Consider the following 24,231-nt stretch of genomic DNA (forward strand, 5'->3'; position numbering starts at 1 on the left):
TGTTGGAAGACCTCTTGGCTTTGGTCAGGCAGAACAGATTTGTTTCTTCCAATAAGCCTTCAGGGGCAATTTTGGATAATTTGAAGCAATTGGGTTTTTTGACTGATGAACTTTTGGCAATTATATGTGTTATTTCTGTGTCTTGGTTTGTGGTTTTAGTTTTAAGCTTGTTTTTATTGTTGATTTTGTGTTGCTGACAGTTTTTGAGAATCAACTTAGTTTCCCCCTGGCAATAACTTTCTCAAGGTCACACAAAACTGTGTGCAGGGAGCTCATCTCCTAGGGCCGAGCCCTTTTGTACCTGCCACAGAGGTGGCAGAGGAGGCCAAGTGTGGACCTGAGCGCTGTGTGGATTCAGTGGCTGGCTCCTCCACCTCCTGCCGCAGAGGGGAAGGAGCAGGGAAGCAGCCCCTGGCTAGTGGTGGAGGCAGGAGTAGCAGCCAGCCATTGAAATTGTACTGCTGCTGCTTTTGGTTCTGCCCCTGGCTCCTCCTGACGTCTTGATGTCACACGCGCAACGTCGGCCCATCCATTCTTCCTTGGAAGTTAGCGACTCTGGGTGTCTGTGAGCATCTTTGTTTCTCTACACTGCAGCCCCCTGAGGTGCCCACCCTTCAGCTACAGCCAAGAGGAAGCCACTGTGAGATATAAAACCCTTGGGGAGAGCCAGTGTGGTGTAGTGGTTAAGAGCGATAGACTTGTAATCTGGTGAACCGGGTTCACGTCTCCGCTCCTCCACATGCAGCTGCTGGGTGACCTTGGGCTAGTCATACTTCTTTGAGGTCTCTCAGCTCCACTCACCTCACAGAGTGTTTGTTGTGGGGGAGGAAGGGGAAAGGAGAATGTTAGCCGCTTTGAGATTCCTTCGGGTAGTGATAAAGCGGGATATCAAATCCAAACTCCTCCTCCTCTTCTTCAGATCAGAAAGTGCAGGCAACCAGGGAGGCTACAGGGTGCTGAAGAAATGATTCACGAAGAGAGAGAGAGAGAGAGAGAGAGAGAGAGAGAGAGAGAGATCTACTTCACAATAATAAAATAAGTCCAAACCATGTACCCACGAAAATCCTAAAGTGTCCTGAAAATGAGACAGAAAAAAATGGAAGCTGCTTTTTCCAGGGAGGAAAACTTAATGAGAAATTGGGAGGCAGATTTTGGCACAGCGCCGTCGTACAGGGAGGCCACTGTTATTGCCCAAGTATTTCTAGATCAGGACACTTGGATGAACAGCAAAGACAGGGACAGAATATTTTGAGTAAGTAAGTAAATAATGGGTTAGTCTCCTGAACATATGCCTGTGTGGCAAGATGCATTTTCTGCTGTGCCTTACAGGAGCTGTCCTCTTGGAATGGTACCCAGTTCTTGCTTCTCATTCTCTCTTCCCTCTCTCTTCCCCCTCCTCCCCTTACCTTTTGTCACCATATGATGCTCAGGGACTCCAGAGAGCCTAGCTGAGAAAGAGAGGCAGCTCATGGGCATGATCAATCAGCTGACCAGTTTGCGGGAGCAGCTGTTGGCGGCTCACGATGAGCAGAAGAAGCTGGCGGCCTCACAAATTGAGAAGCAACGCCAGCAAATGGAGCTGGCCAAGCAGCAACAGGAACAGGTGAGTGATTATTATTAAAAGGGACTTTTAATCTAGTCCCCCTCTTTAGTGTGGGAGAGGGGGGGGGACGGAATAGTAACACTCCATTAACATATCCTTATTTTAAGGAGGTGTGAAATATTGCAGGATCCGAGCCCAGGAATTAGTTTAGTTGTTTATTGGGAGGATGGGGGGCAGGGAATGAATGAAAAGTTGGCTAAAATGCATGAAAAAGTATCCGTTAACTTAGAGTGTGTGCGTGCAAATTAGCGACTTTAAGCATTTCACGTTATGGAATTGTTATGTACTGAGTTGAATAGGATCCAGAATGCATCAGTCTGATTGGTCCTAGAGCAATAGTATCCAGAATGCAGCAGTCTGATTGGTCCACAGGAGCCACCCAATCCAACTCCTGGTGGAAGTTAATCCACAACCTGATTGGCCTACAGGAGAATCCCGGAATTAGCCAATCAAGTGGGGCCCATTGTGTAAATAATGTATATAAAGCAGACATTCTGGGGGAACTTGCATTCTTCACTACTATGAGCTGAATAAAGAGCATGAAATCCACACTCGGCTCCGAGTATATTTCAGGAATACTGGTCACAGGTGTCAACCCAGAAGCCAATGGGGAGCCCGCAAGTAAAATCTGACTGCAAGAGCCTTATCCCCTCCTGTGGTTTCCAGCTACTGATATTCAGAAGCATAGCACTTCCGGCAGTGGAAGTGGAGTGCAGCCATCAGGATTAGTAACCTGTATGGACACAATATATATGACAGAGGTGCCAACTTGAACAAAATATTTGGGGGGGCAGGTAAACCCAACCCTGTATAATTGATCATGTGACGTGGCACACCCACCCACACCATTTGAATGGCAATGCCCATCAACTTAGGGGGACACCCCCTCAAATATTTTATTTATTTATTTTAAAATATATCTTTATTAATGTAAAATAAATGCATTTATGAGAAAACAGACATACATACAGTGGTACCTTGGGTTACATACGCTTCAGGTTACATACGCTTCAGGTTACAGACTCCGCTAACCCAGAAATAGTACCTTGGGTTAAGAACTTTGCTTCAGGATGAGAACAGAAATCGTGCTCCAGCGGCACAGCAGCAGCGGGAGGCCCCATTAGCTAAAGTGGTGCTTCAGATTAAGGACAGTTTCAGGTTAAGAACGGACCTCCAGAACGAATTAAGTAATTAACCTGAGGTACCACTGTACAAGTAAACAAACATACAATCAAACAAACAAACAAACAAGTAACAGAAAAATCAAACAAACCACCACACTATAAGTTACAACCAGATTAATATAATTACCATAATATATACTCCTGATACTGAACACAATTATAAAACTTATAGAGAAGAGATTTAAAACTGACTTCCAATTAATCTCACTGTACTTTATCTATCCATTACTTTTATACCGCACAGTTACATATTTCTTATATAATTTCTTTTTACCTCCCTACGAACTTATATTTGTACAATACGTGGATCAGTCTGATTCTGCCAAGATGTTTCCTTTTATTCCATCTTCCTTTTATTCCATTATTCCCCCTCAAATATTTTATTAGGGGGGCAGCGAAGCAACCTCAGCCCCTAGGAGTTGGCACCTGTGATTTCTTAGAAATAAGCACACTGGAGAAGGGATGTAGAAGTTCATTCAGTTTGTATTTTACTGCAGACATGCCTAATGAAGGTGAGAACAAAACTCCAGCTACCTTAAAACCCCCAAAATGCATATATTAGGGGAAATGTATTAGCAAATAACATAGAATTGTAGAGTTGGAAGGGACCCCATGGGACATTTATTCAATCTACACCAATACTGTGCAATGTAGGAATCTCAGCTGAAGCATCCAGGACAGTCCGCCATTCAAACTCTGCTTGAGAACCTCCCAAGGAAGGAGAGTCCACAACATAAACATAAGTTCTGGGCACCATAGTTCAAGAAGGACACTGACAAACTGGAACGTGTCCAGAGGAGGGCAACCAAAATGGTCAAAGGCCTGGAAACGATGCCTTATGAGGAACGGCTAAGGGAGCTGGGCATGTTTAGCCTGGAGAAGAGGAGGTTAAGGGGTGCTATGATAGCCATGTTCAAATATATAAAAGGATGTCATATACAGGAGGGAGAAAGGTTGTTTTCTGCTGCTCCAGAGAAGCGGACATGGAGCAATGGATCCAAACTACAAGAAAGAAGATTCCACCTAAACATTAGGAAGAACTTCCTGACAGTAAGAGCTGTTCGACAGTGGAATTTGCTGCCAAGGAGTGTGGTGGAGTCTCCTTCTTTGGAGGTCTTTAAGCAGAGGCTTGACAACCATATGTCAGGAGTGCTCTGATGGTGTTTCCTGCTTGGCAGGGGGTTGGACTCGATGGCCCTTGTGGTCTATTCCAACTCTATGATTCTATGATAAGAAGAGCTCTGCTGGATCAGGCCACTAGACCCACCTAGTCCAGCGTCCTGTTCTCACCGTGGCCAACCACATGCCTGTGGGAAATTGGCACACAGGACCCAAGCACAAGGCACTCCTCTCACACTGTGAATCCCAACAATTGGTCTTCAGATGCATATTGTCTCTGACAGCAGAGTCGGAATCCACAAGGCTCACTCCACGACTCTGCCCTCCTGTCTTTGTCAGATTTGTGATTTATGATTATTACACGTTACTCGCTTGTTACACAAAAAGAGCTCCAAGTGACTTTACGACATCTTTAGGAGCATGAGCCTAAATGAAAACACATGATAAGCAAACACATTCAAACAAAAATACTTGCAAATACACAAAGCAACCCTCTGCCCACTATTAGACCTCCAGGTATAAATTGAATGAATGAATGAATGAATGAGCAGTACCTTAAAGGGACAGGTGGCATTTAGGCACAGTGTATTTTTGCTTCTGTTTTGAAGTATTCACTATTATTGAGCGCAAAAGAACCACATTTCTACTCTAACCGTTATGCATAGGAGACAGTGCCATTAAACATGTGTGTTTTTTAATACATTTGGTGACAGAGTGGAAGTGTTCATTGTCTTTATTTGGATAGGACCAGCTGTGGGCAAAGGTCTAAATGGAGGAGGGCAAATGTGCCTTTTCAGACTGCAAATTAGACTCCTGTTAAGTACTGTTGTGTGTTGACCCTACAGATTGCAAGGCAACAACAGCAGCTCCTGCAGCAGCAACACAAAATCAACCTTCTCCAGCAACAGATCCAGGTCAGAGATTCTGAGTCTATCCATTGTTTTTATTCTCTCTGCCTTTCTTTGTGCCTTTTTCTACTACCCCCAATTCAATAATTTATTGCCATCAATAAATAGGTAGCTATATCTCTGAGTATATGTAGAGTGATGCTGGTTCCAAATCTATGGATGTTGCTGTGTGTATATTGGTATGCCTGCCCTTGTACTCCGTAACACAAGTCTGAATTGATTGCAAGTGTCTGTGCAGAAATGGCACCCTGAGAACCATAGCTTGCTGTCCTAAAATGTGTTCCTAGCCCTCATGAAACCAGCTGTGGTGAGCTGCAAGCCCGTCTTTCTGTGCTTTCCAGATGATGGACATGAAAGCACCCCAACCTTTTTCTGTTACAAAAGTCCTGTTGTTATCTTGCTGTGTGTGTGTGTGTGTGTGTGTGTGTGTGTGTGTGTTAGTACAAAGAAAGCATGAAAAATGGGCTTGGAGAGTTAGCCGTTTATGAAAGCATGGTAGATTTCTTATTACTAGTATTTAAAGGAACTGCACGACTTCTTACAGATGTAACTATAAAATGGCTATTTGCAGTGCCAGTCCTCCCATTAGGCGCAATGAGACAACTGCTTCAGGCAGCAGATGCTGGGGAGTGGTGGAGGAGGCGGAGAGGTGTTAAGAGTTCAGAGCTGTGTTGCATGCTGCCGCGTTTCGAATGTTGAAGTAAGAGTCAACAGCCAGTCCAGTCGGGAGGTGGGGGTAGAAGTGCCATTTTGTCCATCATCTCAGACAGCGAAACATCTTGGGCTGGGGCTGTGTCTCTGTAAACAAGTTCATCGTTTTTAAGCACCTAATTTCACACAGGAGTGGAAGTTGGTTTGTTCATGTGGAGATTCATATGTTAGAATGTAGTATGCTCCAGGAAAGGTGTGAGATGACATTGATGGATGATTACTAGATATAAAGACGGTGTGATCTAACAACATGTGCAGGCTCCAGCGGACTCTACGCGCATAGTCCCAGCCATGCCATAAGCAATAACCCTCTTCACTGAGAACTGGAGACCAGTGGGGATTAAAACCAGCTCCCAGCTTTCCTTTTCTAACAGCAGCAGTTCAGTCTTGTTTGCACAATTCCTCTTCCAGTTATCACATGCTCCTAACTGGATTGGACTGAAGCCTCTGAGATCTGATTTAGATTTGGGCTCAATCTGTAATAGATGTTATCAAGGTTGTTTTCATCTTAATCTTTTTGATCGTGTTCTGTAAAAGTGAAACTTTTCTTTCTAAAAAAAAGAAATCTAGTTATTTTTAAAGTAAGAGATTGGTATGTGCATTAATTGTTACATGGAACAAATGCTTCTGTGACCATAATCAGGCCATAATCTATCATCTGTGGCCAAAGCTGGCATTGTATTTCAGGACAGAACAGGGTTCAAACAGAACTTAGAGAAGTAGCACTTCCCTTTAACTGTATATAAAGAACCCTTAACCTATCAACTTCCCAAACCTACCTTAAACTTTATTTTCCCCTATCAGTGAGTATTTTGAGTATTTCTGATTATGAGTTTATTGATAAATATGTTCCACACTAATGTTCATTTTTGTGTCTCTGAAATAAAACCATTCCTGACTATATATATAGAGAGAGAGTTTACATCATCTTGTTTATTGGTTTAACTAGGCATAAGCAAATCTATCTGGTTCATGTCAACTTCACCTATTTTTACTTTTCAAATTTCCATTACATTTCCACATTAATCTGCAGATTAATGTATTTAAATACACGTGTGTGTGTGTGTGTGTGTGTGTGTGTGTGTGTGTAGTTTCTCTTAAAAGCTTTGTTTTCTCTGAATACATATTTAAATTCATACTTGGATACATTTCAACTGTTGGGAATCAGGTTTCAGAGAAGTGTGAAATCTGTTGACCTGTTAAATTCCAGATCCACACATTAGTCTGAAAGGCATGGATCAGGCCATTTCCCATAGAAATGTGCGGAGTCCAGACCTCTTGGGCATCTCCATTGTCAGCTTTCCTGCTTGAAGTGGTGAAGCTGGAGCCTGATGCTCTGGCTCACTAGCAGGGCAGAACCACCCACATAAACTCTTGCTTTCTAGGAAATCTAGAATCAGAGGGGCTGCTTCCTAGCAGCCTCTGTGTCCTCTGATGGATTGAAAGGACTTGTAGCTTTCTGCACTAGGATGCCTGTCCACAGATACTGTAATTCAAGTCTGAATTCACTGCAAGTATCTATGCCGGAAATGGCATCCTGAGAATTGTAGCTTGCTTTCATAAAATGTGCAAGAAGCCAGAGATGGTGAGAAGCCTTTAAGATGTAACCCCACACATGTTGTCAAAGACCTACACAACTACCCGGCCAAGACCGGGCTCAGGGCGGCTAACATCAAATGTCAAATACATTAAAACACAATCAAACGATTGATTAAAATACAGCTTAAAAATTAGAATCAGGATAAAAATTAAATGACTGCCCATGAAATTGCAACCGTAGGGGTCGGGAACCGCAAGTATTCATCAGGGCCAGCTATCCATGTTGGTCCCACATGAGCCGAAAAATGCACCAAAGAGGTAACTTACAGGTTCCCATAGAGGGGAGTCCTTTTCTTGTCCATTACTTCTGCTTCCAAGCCCAGAAAGTTGACCAGAAGTGAGGAAACAACTCTGTAAAATTAGGCTTGCTGCTTAATTATCATGCATTTGAATGATTAAGATGCTGAAACAAATGTGTCTTATTTTTCCAGTGAAAAAATGGAATTCCATTTACCCGAGCCAATTTTCTGTAAGGTCTGTTAAAGTCATAGCAATTTTGGATAAATCATTCTGCAAGGAAAGGAAATTTCCTTTGATAATATTTTACTAGAAATACCATTTAAAAAATAATAATCTAGCACGGACTGATGAGGATTTATACTTGGAAAAAAGCCACCCTGTTATCTTAGGCTTTCTAAACCAGTGTTTCCCAACCTTTTTTGGGCAAAGGCACACTTGTTTCATGAAAAAAATCTCGAGGCACACCACCATTACAGCCCCGTAACGTCAGCGCGCAGCGTCACGCCGGGAGGGACGCACGAAAGTGTAAGATTCAATTTTTTCCCCTCCCCCTTGCCTTCCTTCTGTGCCAACCGCCAAAAAGCCAAGAATCGCGGGACCGCCGGCGGAGGGGGGGAGGGCGAGCGGAGGCAGCGGCGAGCCCCGTTCCTCCCCATCCGCCCCATTCCGTGCAAGGAGCGCGAACAGGTGTGAGAAGGGGGTCAAACCTGCGGGTCGGCGCCGGGGAACCTCCAAGCTTTGGGGGTGGGGGGGAGGAGGCAGCAAAGCGAGGCAGGAAGGAGAGCGCGGCTTGGCGAAGTACTCGGCGGCGAAGGCCAGCAGGTCCGGCGGCCAGTGCCGCAGCACCTCCACCGTGTAGCCCTGCAGCAGCTCAGTCAGACCCGGCGGGATCTCGATGCTCATCTTGTAGCCGAGGCGCGCGGGAGACTCAATGGACGGGCCCGGGAGAGAGAGAGAGAGAGAGAGACACGACGGAGAGAGAGCGGGAGTCCCTGCTCGCCGTCGCCACCGCTACAACTACTGTGGCGGTTGGTCGTGGTTGCCGCCTCTATCTATCTCTCCCCCTCAGCTTTCTACGCGGGCCTCGAGCCGGATGTGGGGGGTGGCCGCCGCCGCTTTCTCCGCCTCCACGTCCTGCCTCCTCCTCCTCGAGCCCTCCGTCAGCCCTGAGGGAACCGCCGCACTCGTGCCGCCGCTCTCTGACATGCGAGAAAGAGAAAGGAACGGACCGGCGGGGTAGTCGGGGGAAGGAAGGGCCGGAATGGAAGCGCGAGGCTTCATGCGTCACAATAACGGACAAGAGGCGCTCGAGGGATAGATTAGGACCTAATTTGACTTTTACAAAAAAAAAAAAAAAAATCTTTCGAATTTTCCCCACGGCACACCAGGCAACATCTCGCGGCACACTAGTGTGCCGCGGAACAGTGGTTGGGAAACACTGTTCTAAACAATATGCCAAAACACACAACACATTTGTTCCCCAAAATCCACCGTTCCCAATGCAGGCTTCATTTTCACCATGGATTTAAAATACATGGCTTTTCCCAAAGAATCCTGGGAATTGTAGTTTACTCCCACAGAGCTCCATTTCCCAGCACCCCAAACTCTGGTTCCCAGGATTCTTTAGAGAAAGCCATACACCTCAAATACGATTTCGGTATATGGTGGGTACGCAGTCAATGTTACTTGTTCGGCTCTTAGGCTTCATCTTCAAGTTCAGGCATTTTCCTGTGAAACAGTAAACTGGCTGTGATCTTTTTTCTGGGGAAAGGTGCGCTACAAACAGAGAACGTTAAAAACGAACGAGTTCTGTGGCAAGCAACCCCATTAAAGGTTGGGTTAAAAGTGACACATAAACTACGTGAGAAGGACAGTCGTGACTTCAAGGAAGATTGGGAACTTTTTTACAAATTACTTAAAAAACCAACAAAATGACTTGGACTCCCTGTCAGGTTTTGAATAAACATCCACAAATTTATTAATAGAATACATGACAGATAAGGTAATGATATGTACAATTTTGAACATGCAGAGGATAATATGTGCAAATAAATCGGAGAGGCAAGCTGAGGGAAGTATTTGGGGAGGGGGAGAGGGAGGGATGGGGGAGTAAAAAGGGGGGAAATTAATGTAATTGATTATTTGGATTGATAATTTGTTCTGTTGAAATTGTTTGATAAAAATATATTTTAATAATAATAATAATAATAATAATAATAATAATAATAATAATAATAATAATAATAATGTGTCTTGTGGGAGGGACTGTGCCCCACCTCAAAGCACAGGAAACCCCAAGCGCAGGATGTGAAATATTGACTATTTTAGGGTGCAAAGGTGACATTTCTCAGATGATGGCGCAAATCTCACCTGTGCCAGTAACCTGCATATTTAACTCTTCAGAACGCCTGGAATGATGCTATAACTTAACACTGCGTTATTCTAAGGAGCATTCTGGAAGGTTGCGGTGGTGACAGTGACTGCCAGAGGGCTGACACTATTCCTGCCCCCCCCCCGAACTATGTAACAATGTGGCATCGTTAAATGCAGCAGCTGGGGAAATAAATGTGCCCCCCCCCCAGCTCAGGGAGAGTGAGGAAGAATACCAGTAAGCTTTGCTCCCTGTCCTCAGAATGCGCAAGAGAGACTTCTGACATGGCTCAGTTGGTGGAGCATGAGACTCTTAATCTCAGAGTCATGGGTTCAAGGGCCCATGTTGGGCCCAAAGAATCCTGCATTTTCAGGGGGCTGGACTAGATGACCCTCGTGGTCCCTTCCAACTCTACAGTTCTACGGCAGCTTCTAAGGTACCAGCTTCACCCCTTGTTTTTCATGACACACACAATCAGTTAAGGCTGAAAGTTCCCAGCTGAGAAGTTTTGGTCCTGAACTAGTAAAAAGGCAAGTGGATTATTTATTTAACTTGCGTACTTCTTCATATTTCAACAGAAATCACTTAAGCGGCTGGCATATGTGAACCACAAGAAAATCAACGTCTTTTCTCTCCCCCCCCAACAAAGAAATACAATAAAAATTTCACATTCTGCTGAAATAAGTAAACCCCTCTACACTTTTATACACGCAGCAGATCACTGCAGCCTGTGGGAGAGTTTCTCCTGAAAGTTCAAAAAAATCTCAGAAGCTCTCTCCGCAGTAGTTCAGAAAAGGCCTTTTAGTGTCGCTGCCACTGTTCTGTGGAATAGCGTTCCTGCTGAGATATGACAGGTGTTCTTTAGCTGCACTTTCCAGAAGCAGTTGAAGACATCTTTGTACCCGCAGGCTTTCCGAGTTGGATAAATGAGTCTTTACCAGGAGTATCTACCTTTTATAGGTTTAGCTTTCTTAAAAAAATAAGGTGCAATTTTGTGTTTTTAACTGTTTTTCATTGTCTTTAGCATTCTATAGAAGGTGCTAAACAAATCAACAACAAGAATTCTACTGCATCTACTACTAACACTACTACTAATCACCATTCCACCTTTCGAGCAAAATAATCATACAGCAATAAATATCTCGAAACTTCTCTCTAAATAGCTCTCCTTCGCTGCTGGAGGTTTTTAAACAGAGGTTGGGCGGCCATCTGTCAGGGATTCTTTAGCTGTGATTCCCGCTTTGCGGGGGGTTGGGGTCCCTTCCAATTCTACAATCCTCTGGTTCTGTGAAAACAGTGTATGTAAGCAAAATAAATGCGCTCAAGTAAAATGCATAAGAGCCGCAAAAGCAAATCATAAACAAAGCTTCAAAATATATCAAGATACAGTAACAAAAGGCAACATAATTAACTGAATTTATGCAGCAGTTCTCAATCTGGCATTGCCCTTCTCAGGAGTGGCGCTAGCTGAGAATTCACTTAATTCTCTCACGTGGCATGTGATTCCTTAGGAAATTGCCTTCCACTGAGTCAGACTCAATGGTCATAGAATCATAGAGTTGGAATCATGTGGTCCAACCCCCTGAAAGGCAACCGTCCCATATGGGAATCGAACCTGCAACCATCTAGTTCAGTACTGTCTACGTTGACTAGCTATGGCTCTCTAAGCCTCCAAGGCAGGGGATATTCCTAGTCCTACCAGGAGTTCCTGGGTACTGAACCTGGGTACTTGCGCATGCAAACCACTGAGCCACAGTTGCTGGAAAGCCACAAGCTATACACTGCAGTGGAGCCTTTGCTACTTCATCAGCAAAAACTGCCCTTAGCTGGGCCACTCACCTGCTGCAAATCTCATGGATTTGTCAGAGGTGATGTCCACCATCCCAGGGTTTTGATATACTCAGGATAGTTTCTTGCCCTGTGTCAGGAGCAGCTGCCTGTTTCCACGTGACTTGGAATCGGCAGCATACCAGATGCACTCAGAAAGGCCCCAGAAGGAGCTGCATCAAATGCTTTTCCCACGACTTTGCAACCTTTTTTTCTTTTTTCTTTTGCAAACAACAGGGAAGGACTGCCGTCTAAAAACAAAACCTCTAAATAATTGTCTCTCTCCCCTTCCCCAAAAGGACTCAATAGTTCATTTCCTCTCTGTTAATGGCAGAGGACTCTATTATTAGTTCAAAACTGGACCAAACTTTAAAAGTTTTCCAAAATTCTTCCTGATTTTTATCATGATTAAACTCCTTTAGTCATAATATTAACCAAAATACAATTTCATAATATTTTCTTTTAAGGCATTACATGCCGTAAACTTCACACCGGTAGTCCATTACTTTTCCCAGTCGGCAAACATAATGTTATACCCAATGTCCTGTGCCCATTTTATCATAGCTGATTTAACCATTTCATCTTGTGTATTCCATTTTAGCAGCAAGTTGTACATTTTTGAAAGAACCTTAGTTTTAGGTTCTAACAGTTCTGTTTCTAGCTTTGATTTTTCCACTTGGAATCCTATCTTTTTCTCCAAATTAAAAACCTCCTTAATCTGAGCATAGTGTTGCCAATCTCGCACTTTGTCTTTTAGTTTTTCCAAACTCTGCAACTTCCAAGAGTCTCCATCTTTTTCTAATATTTCCCAATATTTCGGCCATTTGACCTCCATATTGAGTTTTTTCTGAGCCTTAGCTTCCATTGGAGACAGCCACCTTGGGGTTTTATTCTCTAGTAAATCTTTGTATCTTACCCAAACATTAAACAGTGCTTTCCTGACAATATGGTTCTTGAAGGCCTTGTGACTTTTAACCTTGTCATACCACAAATATGCATGCCATCCAAAAACATTATTAAAACCTTCCAAATCTAGGACATCAGTGTTTTCAAGAAGTAGCCAGTCTTTCAGCCAGCAAAACGCTGCTGCTTCATAATACAACTTTAAGTCTGGCAGGGCAAACCCCCCTCTTTCTTTAGCATCAGTTAGTATTTTAAACTTAATTCTGGGCTTTTTGCCCTGCCAGACAAATTTAGAAATGTCTCTCTGCCACCTCCTGAAACACTCCATTTTATCCATAATCTGTAAGGTCTGAAACAGAAAAAGCATTTTTGGCAGTACATTCATCTTTATAACAGCAATTCGACCCAACAAGGAAAGTTTCAGTCTAGACCAGCCTTCTAGATCTCTCTTAATTTCTGACCAGCATTTCTCATAATTATCCTTAAATAAACTCAGGTTCTTGGCTGTAATGTTAACCCCTAGATATTTCACTTTTTTAACCACATTTAAACCTGTCTCTTTCTGAAACCTTTCTGATTCTAATGATGTCAAGTTCTTTTCCAATACCTTGGTTTTCTGCTTGTTTAGTTTGAACCCTGCCACCCTGCCACCCGACCAAACTCACGAAAAGTTGTAATACCCTTTTCGTACTAGATTCTGGCTCCTGTAATGTCAAAACTAGGTCATCTGCAAAAGCTTTAAGTTTGTACTGTTTGGCTCCGACCTGAATTCCCTCCACCAACTGGTCCTCTCGTATCATGTTCAAAAGCACTTCCAGGACCGAAATAAACAGCAAAGGGGAAATAGGGCAACCTTGTCGTGTTCCTTTCTCAATTTTGAACTCTTCTGTCACCACATTGTTAACTATCAATTTAGCCTTTTGTTCTGAATAGATTGCTTCTATACCATTTTCAAACCCCCGTCCCACTCCCATCCCTTCCAAGTTTTTCTTCATAAACCTCCATGAAATATTGTCAAAGGCCTTCTCCGCATCTATGAATATTAACACTGCTTTTGTATTAATCTTTGTTTGCAACAGTTCCAAAATATCTATAATATTCCTTGTGTTTGTAAACAATTGTCTACCTGGGAGAAAGCCTGCCTGATCCTTGTGAATCACTTCATTTAACACCTTTTTAAATCTACTTGCTAAAATGTCTGCAAAAATTTTGTAATACATATTTAGGAGGGAGATGGGACGATAGTTCTTAAGTTGTGTCTTTTCAGTCTCTGACTTAGGAATCAATGTGATGAAAGCTTCTTTCCACAATTCCGGTGCTCTCTTCCCCTCCATAATTTCATTGCAAACCTCCAATAAAGGATGTATCAGATAGTCTTTCAATGTCTTATAATATTTGGAGGTAAGCCCATCTGGCCCTGGAGATTTGCCCAGTTGCATATTCTGAATGGCTCCTTCAATCTCTTCTTGTGTTATTTTATGATTCAGGATTATCCTATTGTTTTGAGACAGTTTTGGTAATCCGTGGCTCCTCAAAAATTGATTTATCTCCGTCTCATTCTGCGGCCCTTGAGTATACAGTTGTTTAAAGTATCTCTGGAAGCACTTTCTAATCTCCACAGGATCTTGGATGTTTCTCCCATCAATCTCTAAATTTGTGACCGTGTTCAATTTCTGTCTTTTTTTCAACTGCCATGCTAGCAGTTTTCCACATTTATTTGCCGATTCAAATGACCTTTGTTTCATTTGCTTAACTTTCCATTCCACTTCTTGATTTATCAATTTAGAATATTGTCCTTGATAAAGTTAAATTTCTCTCAAAATTTCCACTGACTTGGGTCTCGATCTTAACTTCTTCTCACAGTCTCTAATTTTCTCCAAAATCCTGTCTTTTTTCTCATTTTGTAATCTTTTCTTTATAGTATTTTGTTGTATCAAGAATCCCCTTATGACTGCTTTACTTGCATCCCAGATTACTCTTTTTTCCAATGTAGTGTTCAGGTTTATTTCAAAATAGTCCTTCAAAGATTTTTGGGCCTTTTTAATGATCCCCTGATCTCTAAACAGGTTGTCATTCATTTTCCATCTAAAGGAACCAGTTGGCATTAGTCTCATATCCATCTTTACTGCGTTATGGTCGGAGCATGTCTTTGGGCAGATTTCCACCTTTCTTATCTTAGGTGCCAGCCCTCTAGTTGTCCATATTTGGTCGATTCTTGTCCATCTCAGTTGGGCTTCAGAAAAGAATGTTCCCTCTCTTTCTAGGGGGTTCTTTGTCCTCCAGATGTCAATCAAGTCCATATTGTCAGTTAGTTCAAAGAAAGTTTTAGGCAGTCTGCCGTCTTTTGTCACATTTTGACTGTGTGACTTGTCCATGTTTGTTGATACCACTCCATTCATATCTCCCATCATAATGATGTTGTTGTAGTCCATATAGTCCAGTATTGTCTCATGCAGTTTCTTATAAAATTCCGATTTCCCCTCATTTGGTGCATAAATTCCTAATATTAAAAACTTTTCACCTTGAGCTTGAATCTCAATTGCAAGAATTCTTCCTTGCTCATCTTTAAATAAAAATATCCTTTTTTGGTCCCAGTTCCAACGAATTTCGTTGTGTTTGCCAGCATTGTTGTTCCAAAAAAGACACTCCCACATTTTTTTCTCTCTGCACCAATTAACAAGAAAGGAAATTGCATTTAAAAATTATTAAAGGAGAGATAAATTCTCATGGGTGGGGATGCAGGTGTCATGTTGCATGTGCCTTCATTCTGAAGCAGACCTTTGTGAGTGTCCTTTTCGTTCCGTAAATGGTTTGACCAATAGTCTGTACTCTGTAGCCTCCATGGGTGCCCAGGCTTCAATGAAAGCTCAGGGGAGGACATCACAAGGTGATTCCTCCCATGGGGTGTTTTCAGATCAGAAAGTGCAAGCAGCCAGGGAGGCTGTCTGGCAAGACACAGAGCACCATCATGCAAAGATAAGGTAAGCTCAGAACCCCACACCCATAAAAATTCTAATGAAATGCCATGAGAACAAGGCAGGGAAATGGAATCCCTTTTCACAGGGGAAGACAGCTTTCAAGAAATTTTAGGACAAGTTCCAGCACATCACTCTTTGTATGTGTGCATAGGGTGATGGTAGGGTTCTCCCTTTGGGGCACAAGGCTTAAACCAGATGGCCCTTGAATTCCAGCTCTGTAATATCATGAAAGTGTGTTGTTTACATTTGCACCCTGTCCTTTATTTTGCAATAAGGTGATGGGCTGTAGATTAGCAAGAGGAGACTGTCTCTTATGTTTCCATTCCAGCGAGTGAGTGTTTGTGAAAGAGGGGGGTTGGGGTATTTGTGCGGTTTTGTTTTTTTAAGAATCCCTTTTATTATTTCTTGCCATTGTGTGCCTGCACATATGGAAAGGCGCAGCACGAAGCCACGGGTGCCAACGAGCGAAAGAAAAGCATCCTTGTCCATTGAGCTGACCTACTAAGGGGAACATTAGTTCGCCATATGATCAGCGTCTCATCCATGTGGAGAATGTGGAGTCATGAGCCCTTTTGTTCGGAAGCCAAAAAAGGCAGCTTCTGCTGAGGGGAGGTAAAAAAAAGGAGAAGAAGAAAGGGAGGGGAAAAAGAGATGATTCAGGCAAGATAACAATAAATTTTTTTACTGCTGGCTGGTGGAGGTGTTTAGGATGTGTTTTCTTTATATCTCCGTCCGCCCCTAATTGACGATGCTTTAAAATTGAATGACTAGCAGTCAAAACGTGTTTGCTTCAAGCTGAGAAGAAAAATGCCGGTGTCTCTGCTTCGGAACTGATTGCGCTTTGTACACAACTGACAGCCGCAGTCACTTTGAGTGACTGATAAGTGGGGAGCTTTGCCACTTATCAAGGAATGTGCGCCGAAAAAGAAAAGGACTCTGAGCCATTCAGATGCGTTGGCATGCTCAAAATAACATCTCACATCAGTCAGGCTCGCAAGGCACCGGGAGACGTTTCAAAATAAACTTTGTATCCATCTATCTCGCTATCTGGAGGCAAAGATTCAATTTAACAGACAAATCGCCGTGCAACATTGCAGTGTTTTCCCGGAAAGGAGAACATCATTATAACGGTCATGGGTTTATGCGCGATTTACTGGGGTTTCGATAGCATTTGTGGGTCTTTGTCAGGGCAACCCACCCCTGCCCCCATTCATCACTCTAGATCAGGGGTGGCGAACCTGTGGCCCTCCAAATGTTGCTGGACTACAATTCCCATCATGCCTGAACATTGGGCCATGCTGGTTGGGGCTGATGGGAACTGGAGTCCAACAATAACCTCTGGAGGCCACAGGTTTCCCCAACCTTGCTTTAAATAAAGAAATGTTATTGTTATTACCACACACTTCCACCAAATTACAGTGGTACCTCGGGTTACATCCGCTTCAGGTTACAGACTCCGCTAACCCAGAAATAGTGCTTCAGGTTAAGAACTTTGCTTCAGGATGAGAACAGAAATCGTGCTCTGGCGGCGTGGCGGCAGCGGGAGGCCCCATTAGCTAAAGTGGTACTTTAGGTTAAGAACAGTTTCAGGTTAAGTACGGACCTCCGGAATGAATTAAGTACTTAACCCGAGGTACCACTGTACTCAGAGTGTTGTACATGTTCTCCTTTCTATTTTATCCTCACTTGAAAACCTGTGAGGTAGATGAAACCAAGACAGGCAATGGTTCAAGGTCACATTAAGCTTTTTTGGCTAAGGTGATATTTGAACCTTGGTCTTCCTGGTCTCAGTCCAACACTTTAGTCATCATCATCATCAATAATTTTATTATTTGTCCACCGCCTAACGGGCTGGGTGGCTTCCAAGAAAAACAAAAGCATAACAAAGCACTTCACTTCTCGCAGTGAGGGAACCACCAGTAGACCCTCAGAGGTGGACCTCAGTGTCCAGGCTGAACAATGGGGGTGGAGACGCTCCTTCAGGTATACAGGGGTGGGTGACCCTCCAAATTTTGCTCTCATATATGGTCACTGACCCCTACATTGCAGCCTGGAATGGAACTACCTACAGCCTGATGTATGGAAATGGCCTCCACTGCCACAGATGTTTAGGAGTTATGGTATTTAGGACTGCACTGTTGAAATTCTATGATTTTTGGGTGCATGGCAGAGGTGCATCGCATGCTTGGTCCACTCCCCCCATTCCCAGTAGGGTGGAATAATCAGATTTTCCTTTGCATGCTGTGTCTGGATTGTTCCCTAGCCATGGTGTCACCACCACACACTCCTACACATGTACACACAATGTTATGCTATGATTTTGTTTGTTTTAGGCTGCCCAAAATGAAGACCATGGCTTTTTGCTTGCTTTTTTAATAGAGTCTGTGTGAAAGTCGGTTCATGTTACAAAATATACTGCTGGTCAGCAGACTGGCATCTGGTGAATAAAATGGTCTGCAAAAGTTGAGAAGTTGCCCATCCCTCGTAGAAACAATGCTGGGTATTCTCTTGAATTCCATCTGTTGGCTTGGGCAGTCTGTTTTGACATCTCACTCCAGCCTCATTGCTGACCAAGTGCTAGGAGAAGTTCTCCAGAGTGATTCACTGGAAATGTATTGGTACCACCTACTGAGTCATCAGCACTGTTGACTGTAGCATTGTGGGTTTCCCCTGGCACATCACCCTTCTAGAGATGGGTTGTGCCCATTGCTACTCTTTTTATGAGATGTAATTGAATAACCAGTTGGGGAGGCACCATCCAATTTGACAGGAGTGAGATTTTGTTTCAGGGTTTTTCTGTTCGTTGTGTTGGGTTTTATTTTGCAATGTGGCAGATGTGTCTGGCATTCTTTAAACTTTGCAGTGATAGCAAATAAAGAGTAATTATTATTATTATTATTATTATTATTATTATTATTATTATTACCTGCCTTTCACCCTAAAGTCCCAGGGCAGGTTATAGCAATTAAAACACTCTATTAACATTAAAATGCAATATTTGTTGTTGTTTAGTCGTTTAGTTGTGTCCAACTCTTCGTGACCCCATGGACCAGAGCATGCCAGGCACTCCTGTCTTCCACTGCCTCCCGCAGTTTGGTCAAACTCATGCTGGTAGCTTCGAGAACACTGTCCAACCATCTCGTCCTCTGTCGTCCCCTTCTCCTTGTGCCCTCCATCTTTCCCAGCATCAGGGTCTTTTCCAGGGAGTCTTCTCTTCTCATGAGGTGGCCAAAGTCTTGGAGCCTCAGCTTCAGGATCTGTCCTTCCAGTGAGCACTCAGGGCTGATTTCCTTAAGAATGGATAGGTTTGATCTTCTTGCAGTCCATGGGACTCTCAAGAGTCTCCTCCAGCACCATAATTCAAAAGCATCAATTCTTCAGCGATCAGCCTTCTTTATTGTCCAGCTCTCACTTCCATACATCACTACTGGGAAAACCATAGCTTTAACAATATTAAGCTATGGTTAAGCAATATTAAGCTATGGTTATTGCAATAAATGCAATATTAGACCACATTTAAAAACTACTTAGAACAGCTCAGTTGGTTAGAATATGGTGTTGATAATGCTGAGGTTGCAGGATCGATCCTTGTATGAGGACAGCTGCATATTCCTTCATTACAGGGGGTTGGACTAGATGATCCTCAGGATCCCTTCCAACTCCACAATTATATAATTCTATGAACATAAAAGGGATTCAAGTGGCGCTGTGGTCTAAACCACAGAGCCTAGGACTTGCCGATCAGAAGGTCGGCGGTTTCAATCCCCGCGACGGGGTGAGCTCCTGTTGCTCGGTCCCAACTCCTGCCAACCTAGCAGTTCGAAACCACGAAGTGCAAGTAGATAAATAGGTATCGCTCCGGTGGGAAGGTAAACGCCGTTTCTGTGCGCTGCTCTGGTTCACCAGAAGCAGCTTAGTCATGCTGGTCACATGACCCAAAAGCTGTACGCCGGCTCCCTAGGTCAGTAAAGCGAGATGATCGCCGCAACCCCAGAGTTGTCCATGACTGGACCTAACAGTCAGGGGTCCTTTTACCTTTATGAACATAAAACTATAGAAATAAGATGGTTCCAAAAATATTCATCTGTCATCAAAAGAGGTGCATATAATGAAGGCTGTACAACGAAGTTGCCAAATCAGTTATAATGATTTGGATCCTGCATTATCCAGGCACACAGGAGAATCGTGTTTGGATCTGGAAAGGGGGAAGCGGCTGGAAATAGTGGTGATCTCATTGTTGCCTGGAAGGGATTAGCTTTCTGTCATTTTCAAAACAACCAAGTCAACCTAAGGGAGTCAAACACCTGAGGGATGGAGCAAAGCCGCCAACTGGATTTTGCTGCAATCTCATGGAGCCATCCTAAGAACCAAAGTTTACATCCATGGGGCGCAAATTCTAAGATTTGCATAAGCTCTGCAGGTCAGAAGAAAACTGCACATATGGCAGTGGCTGCACATACATCCTTGTGCCATACAAGGATGGTCTGGAGAGCCGAGCCTTTGAGCCAGAGCCCTAGATTGCAAGCCTATAGCCTAGGGGTGGCAACCTATAGCCTAGGGATGGAAAATCTTCTAACCCCAAGGGAGGCATTCTCTTCTAGGCAATCTTCCAAAGACGCCGTCTGGGCTGGGCTGGGCCAGAAGCAAAAGTGGGCAGAGTATTTGATGTAAATGTTACCTTTGTACAGTAGTTCAAGGAGACCAAGGCCCCATCAGCTGAACTGGTTAGAGCATGGTGCTGATAATGACAAGGTCACAGGTTTGATGGGTGCATATTCCTGCATTGGAGGGAGTTGGACTATATGATCTATGGGTCCCTTCCAACTCTCGGATTTTATCAAAAATACTCAGGATGAGAGGCCAGGCCAGTGGCAGATGTGGCCTGGAGAGAGGGATTATGGCCTGGGACAGTTCTGAGTCCAGATAGAGAGATCTGGAGGGCTGCAATTGGGCCTGACTTTTCCTACCAGTGCTATAGCCGAGTAGTACTTGCAGTTCTCGTTGCTTTTGGTGGCAACGGCATGCGATCCTGAGATTTTCCGCTTAAATGTGCATTTGTTTGTTTGTTTGTTTGAAAGAAAGAAAGAAAAAATGCTTCTAATTCTTATGACTACAACCTGCATTTTCAAAATCCTCCAACCATATTTGAAAAAGTGGCAGCAGAAGCAGTGTGGGTCTGACCAGAGGTGTAAGGTTGGGAGCCAATCGGGACCTGAGAAGCACATTTGGGGACCTATGAAAAACAGCAGAGAAATAGTAGAGTACTACCTGCTCTGAACTTAGCAGAGTTTTTTGGGTGGCTCCGAGTGAAAATATTATCTGCCCTTGGATTTAAGATTCCTGGTTTCTGGAGCTTTTGCTGTTGATATCCAACACATTTGCATTATTGCTAAGCTTATCTCAAATATTGGACTTCTCTGCTGAAGCCAAGAATGGTTTACTTCTAAGTAATTCTATTCAGCTCACTGGGAATACTCCAGAGTAAGCAGGCTGTGGACTGCACCTTAATAGGGAGAATAGAGAAAGTGGCCGCCTCAAGCCTCATTGTTTGCTTCAGGTTTTTCTTCTCCGGCTATTGTCTGCCTTTCCCTTTGTTGTACATAGCAGGTGTTTCTTTCACTACCCCAGAGCTGGCAACACAACGGTTTCCTTTGTGGTGGCTCCTTGGAGACTTTTGATTAAACTCTTCTTTGTGGCAACGATGCCAAATTGCACATGGAATTTGTGTGTACACAAATGCCTTCGATTTCTTCTTTCATGCTCGCTGCTTAAGTCTTTCTCGGCCTCTTGCTCTTCCCTCGATTATCCTTGTGCCTCACCCTAGCTAAATCTAAAAACAGAACAAATGGTCTGCAGACTTTATCCCGCCCACACGTCCATTCCCTCCCCCCCCCCAAATATCTATTATGGGGAAGGGTCCTAGCTCACTGATAGAGTACATGAATTGCGTGGAGAAGGACCCAGGTTCGATCTTGAGCATCTGCAGTTAGGGCTGGGGCCCCAGTTGCTGTAGACCACTGGTCTTCAAGCTGGGTTGCAACAGGAGCACTACCACCCTGAAAATATACAGTGGTACCTCAGGTTACATATGCTTCAGGTTACATACACTTCAGGTTACAGACTCCGCTAACCCAGAAATAGTGCTTCAGGTTAAGAACTTTGCTTCAGGATGAAAATAGAAATCCGGCCCCGGCAGCGCGGCGGCAGCAGGAGGCCCCATTAGCTAAAGTGGTCTTCCGGTTAAGAACAGTTTCAGGTTAAGTACGGACCTCCAGAACAAATTAAGTACTTAACCTGAGGTACCATTGTATGGTGAAAGATTAAGAAATGGATCCCCCAATGCATGTGAAAAGTGAGTACTGGGTCTGAAAAGGTTGTAGATATTTGCTGCAGACAGTACTGAGCCAGATGAACCCAATGGTCTGACTTGGTGTGATGAAGCTTCCATTGCCCCTATCAGTGCTGTTTAAAATCTCTAAAGTCTTAGATCCAAGATAATAATAATAATAATAATAATAATAATAATAATAATAATAATAATAATAATAATTTATTATTTATACCCCGCCCATCTGGCTGGGCCTCCCCAGCCACTTTGGGCGGCTTCCATAAAAACCAAAAATACAATAAAATCACACGTTAAAAACTTCCCTGAACAGGGCTGCCTTAAGATGTCTTCTGAATGTCAGGTAGTTGTTTATCGCTTTGACATCTGCTGGAAGGGCGTTCCACAGGGCGGGCGCCACTACCGAAAAGGCCCTCTGCCTAGTTCCCTGTAGCTTTGCTTCTCGCAATGAGGGAACTGCCAGAAGGCCCTCGGCGCTAGACCTCAGCGTCCGGGCAGAATGATGGGGGTGGAGACGCTCCTTCAGGTATACTGGACCGATGCCGTTTAGGGCTTTAAAGGTCAGCACCAACACTTTGAATTGTGCTTGGAAACGTACTGGGAGCCAATGTAGGTCTTTCAAGACCGGTGTTATATGGTCTCGGCGGCTGCTCCCAGTCACCAGTCTAGCTGCCGCATTCTGGATTAGTTGTAGTTTCCGAGTCACCTTCAAAGGTAGCCCCACGTAGAGTGCATTGCAGTAGTCCAAGCGGGAGATAACCAGAGCATGCACCACTCTGGCGAGACAGTCCGCAGGCAGATAGGGTCTCAGCCTACGTACCAGATGGAGCTGGTAAACAGCTGCCCTGGACACAGATTTGACTTGTGCCTCCATGGACAGCTGTGAGTCCAAAATGACTCCCACTGTGAGTCCAAAATGACAACAAAACGTTACTGATTAACATAATGTTTAGGGCTAAACCAAAAGGGGAGGCAATTTTTGCACACATAAAAAACACCTTATCGGCGTTTAAAGATACTCCACTTGTGGTGTGAAGATAAGAGCGTTCACCTATTTAGGAAGCATTTCGCTGCTCTTAGCAATGTCATCAGTTCACCCTCTGATCCAGTCCAGGAAACATGGCTGCCATTTTAACTTGGCTCCATTCCCTCTTGGTGTCATTAGCATGTAGTGACACCTGCATAGCGGCATAGTGCCCGACAGAGGCGCCAACTTGCGAAGGAGATTGAAGGGGCAATGATGTGCGCATGATGTTGCCCATGCAATGTCAGGACATTGGGAGGAGCCAGGGGGAGGAGCCGAACTCCGCAGCAGCACAGCTTCAATGGCTGGTAGATCCTCCTCGCTGGCACTCAACCTCCTTCTCCTGCTGCCATCTTTCCCTTACACTGCAAGAGTAGCCACTGACCACTAAAGCCATGCCACACTTGGCTCTGTGCTTGGCCTCCTCCATCCCCTGATTTTATTTTTTCTTATGGGGCAAAAATGCTGGGCCCCTAGGAGTTGGTGCCTATGGTGCCAGCTAACTAACCATGCAATTCCTGATTAGCTGGGATCACTGGTAAGGAGAAATGGACCCCCACTGGGAAAGTGGCATTGAAGCAACAGCAGATTGGGGGGGGGGTCAAACAGGTTTGAGGGGGGACTTTGGCACATTTTGGGGAATTGGGAGTAAATACTTCAGCATCTTGAAAATCAGTATAGGAAAATATGTTGATATCGCTGAGGAGAGTGGAGGAGGACAGAGAGAGAGAGAGAGAGACCTACATTTTATCCTCATACAAGCTGGGATGGCTTAGTATGCTACCATTAGCTTGTTTACAGGTAGTAATGGGTAAAAGCACAAGACACGCTACAAATGTTGGTGTTGAATTCAAATTGCTCTACCCCCTCTGGTTCTGAAGCATTGTTCTTCAATGGTGCTTCACCAAACCTAATATCAGGGGCGGAAATCAGGCCACAAATGCACACACAAGCACCTCCCAAATAAATGTTAGGCTACCTTTCCAAATAACCTGCCACCTAACTTACAGGTTTTCACAATCCGATCAAAAAAATGCAGGACATTACACAAATAAATGAACAAACGCCGTGGCAACTGTATTATAAGCACATGAGAATGAATAGGAGCATCACTCAGATCACTGAAGACCCTTCTGAATAATGATGATGATGATGATGATGATGATGATGATGATGATGATGATTTGACTAATCTTCTTAAAAAATCAGGATAGAGGGAGATCTTCAGGCAGTGCCAACCCTAGGCAGATTGGGGAATCCACCTCATGCAGTAGAAGCTGGAGAGGCAGGGGAAAGCTCCGCACCATTCCTCCGGAGCCCCTTAAATATGCCCACCCTGCACTCCCTAAATTAGCTTGCTGTTCCCAGGTGGGGCAGAGGGTGCCACCCCATCACCAGTGTTGAAGGAAGAGTGCCAG

General features: G+C 44.0%; 1 protein-coding gene across 10 annotated transcripts in view; it reads left to right on the plus strand.

Annotated features, from left to right (window-relative positions):
- Positions 1–24,231, plus strand: part of SOX5 (SRY-box transcription factor 5) — a 771,121-nt gene that overhangs the window by 569,170 nt on the left and 177,720 nt on the right. For all 10 annotated transcript variants that reach the window (XM_028746002.2, XM_077935293.1, XM_028746004.2 and 7 more), the window contains 2 exons: positions 1,431–1,603; positions 4,752–4,820. In XM_028746002.2, coding sequence (XP_028601835.2) covers positions 1,431–1,603; positions 4,752–4,820 — 242 coding nt within the window. The remainder of the gene's footprint in view (positions 1–1,430; positions 1,604–4,751; positions 4,821–24,231) is intronic.

The sequence above is a fragment of the Podarcis muralis genome, chromosome 10 (assembly GCF_964188315.1).
Source record: "Podarcis muralis chromosome 10, rPodMur119.hap1.1, whole genome shotgun sequence".
NCBI lineage: Eukaryota > Metazoa > Chordata > Lepidosauria > Squamata > Lacertidae > Podarcis > Podarcis muralis.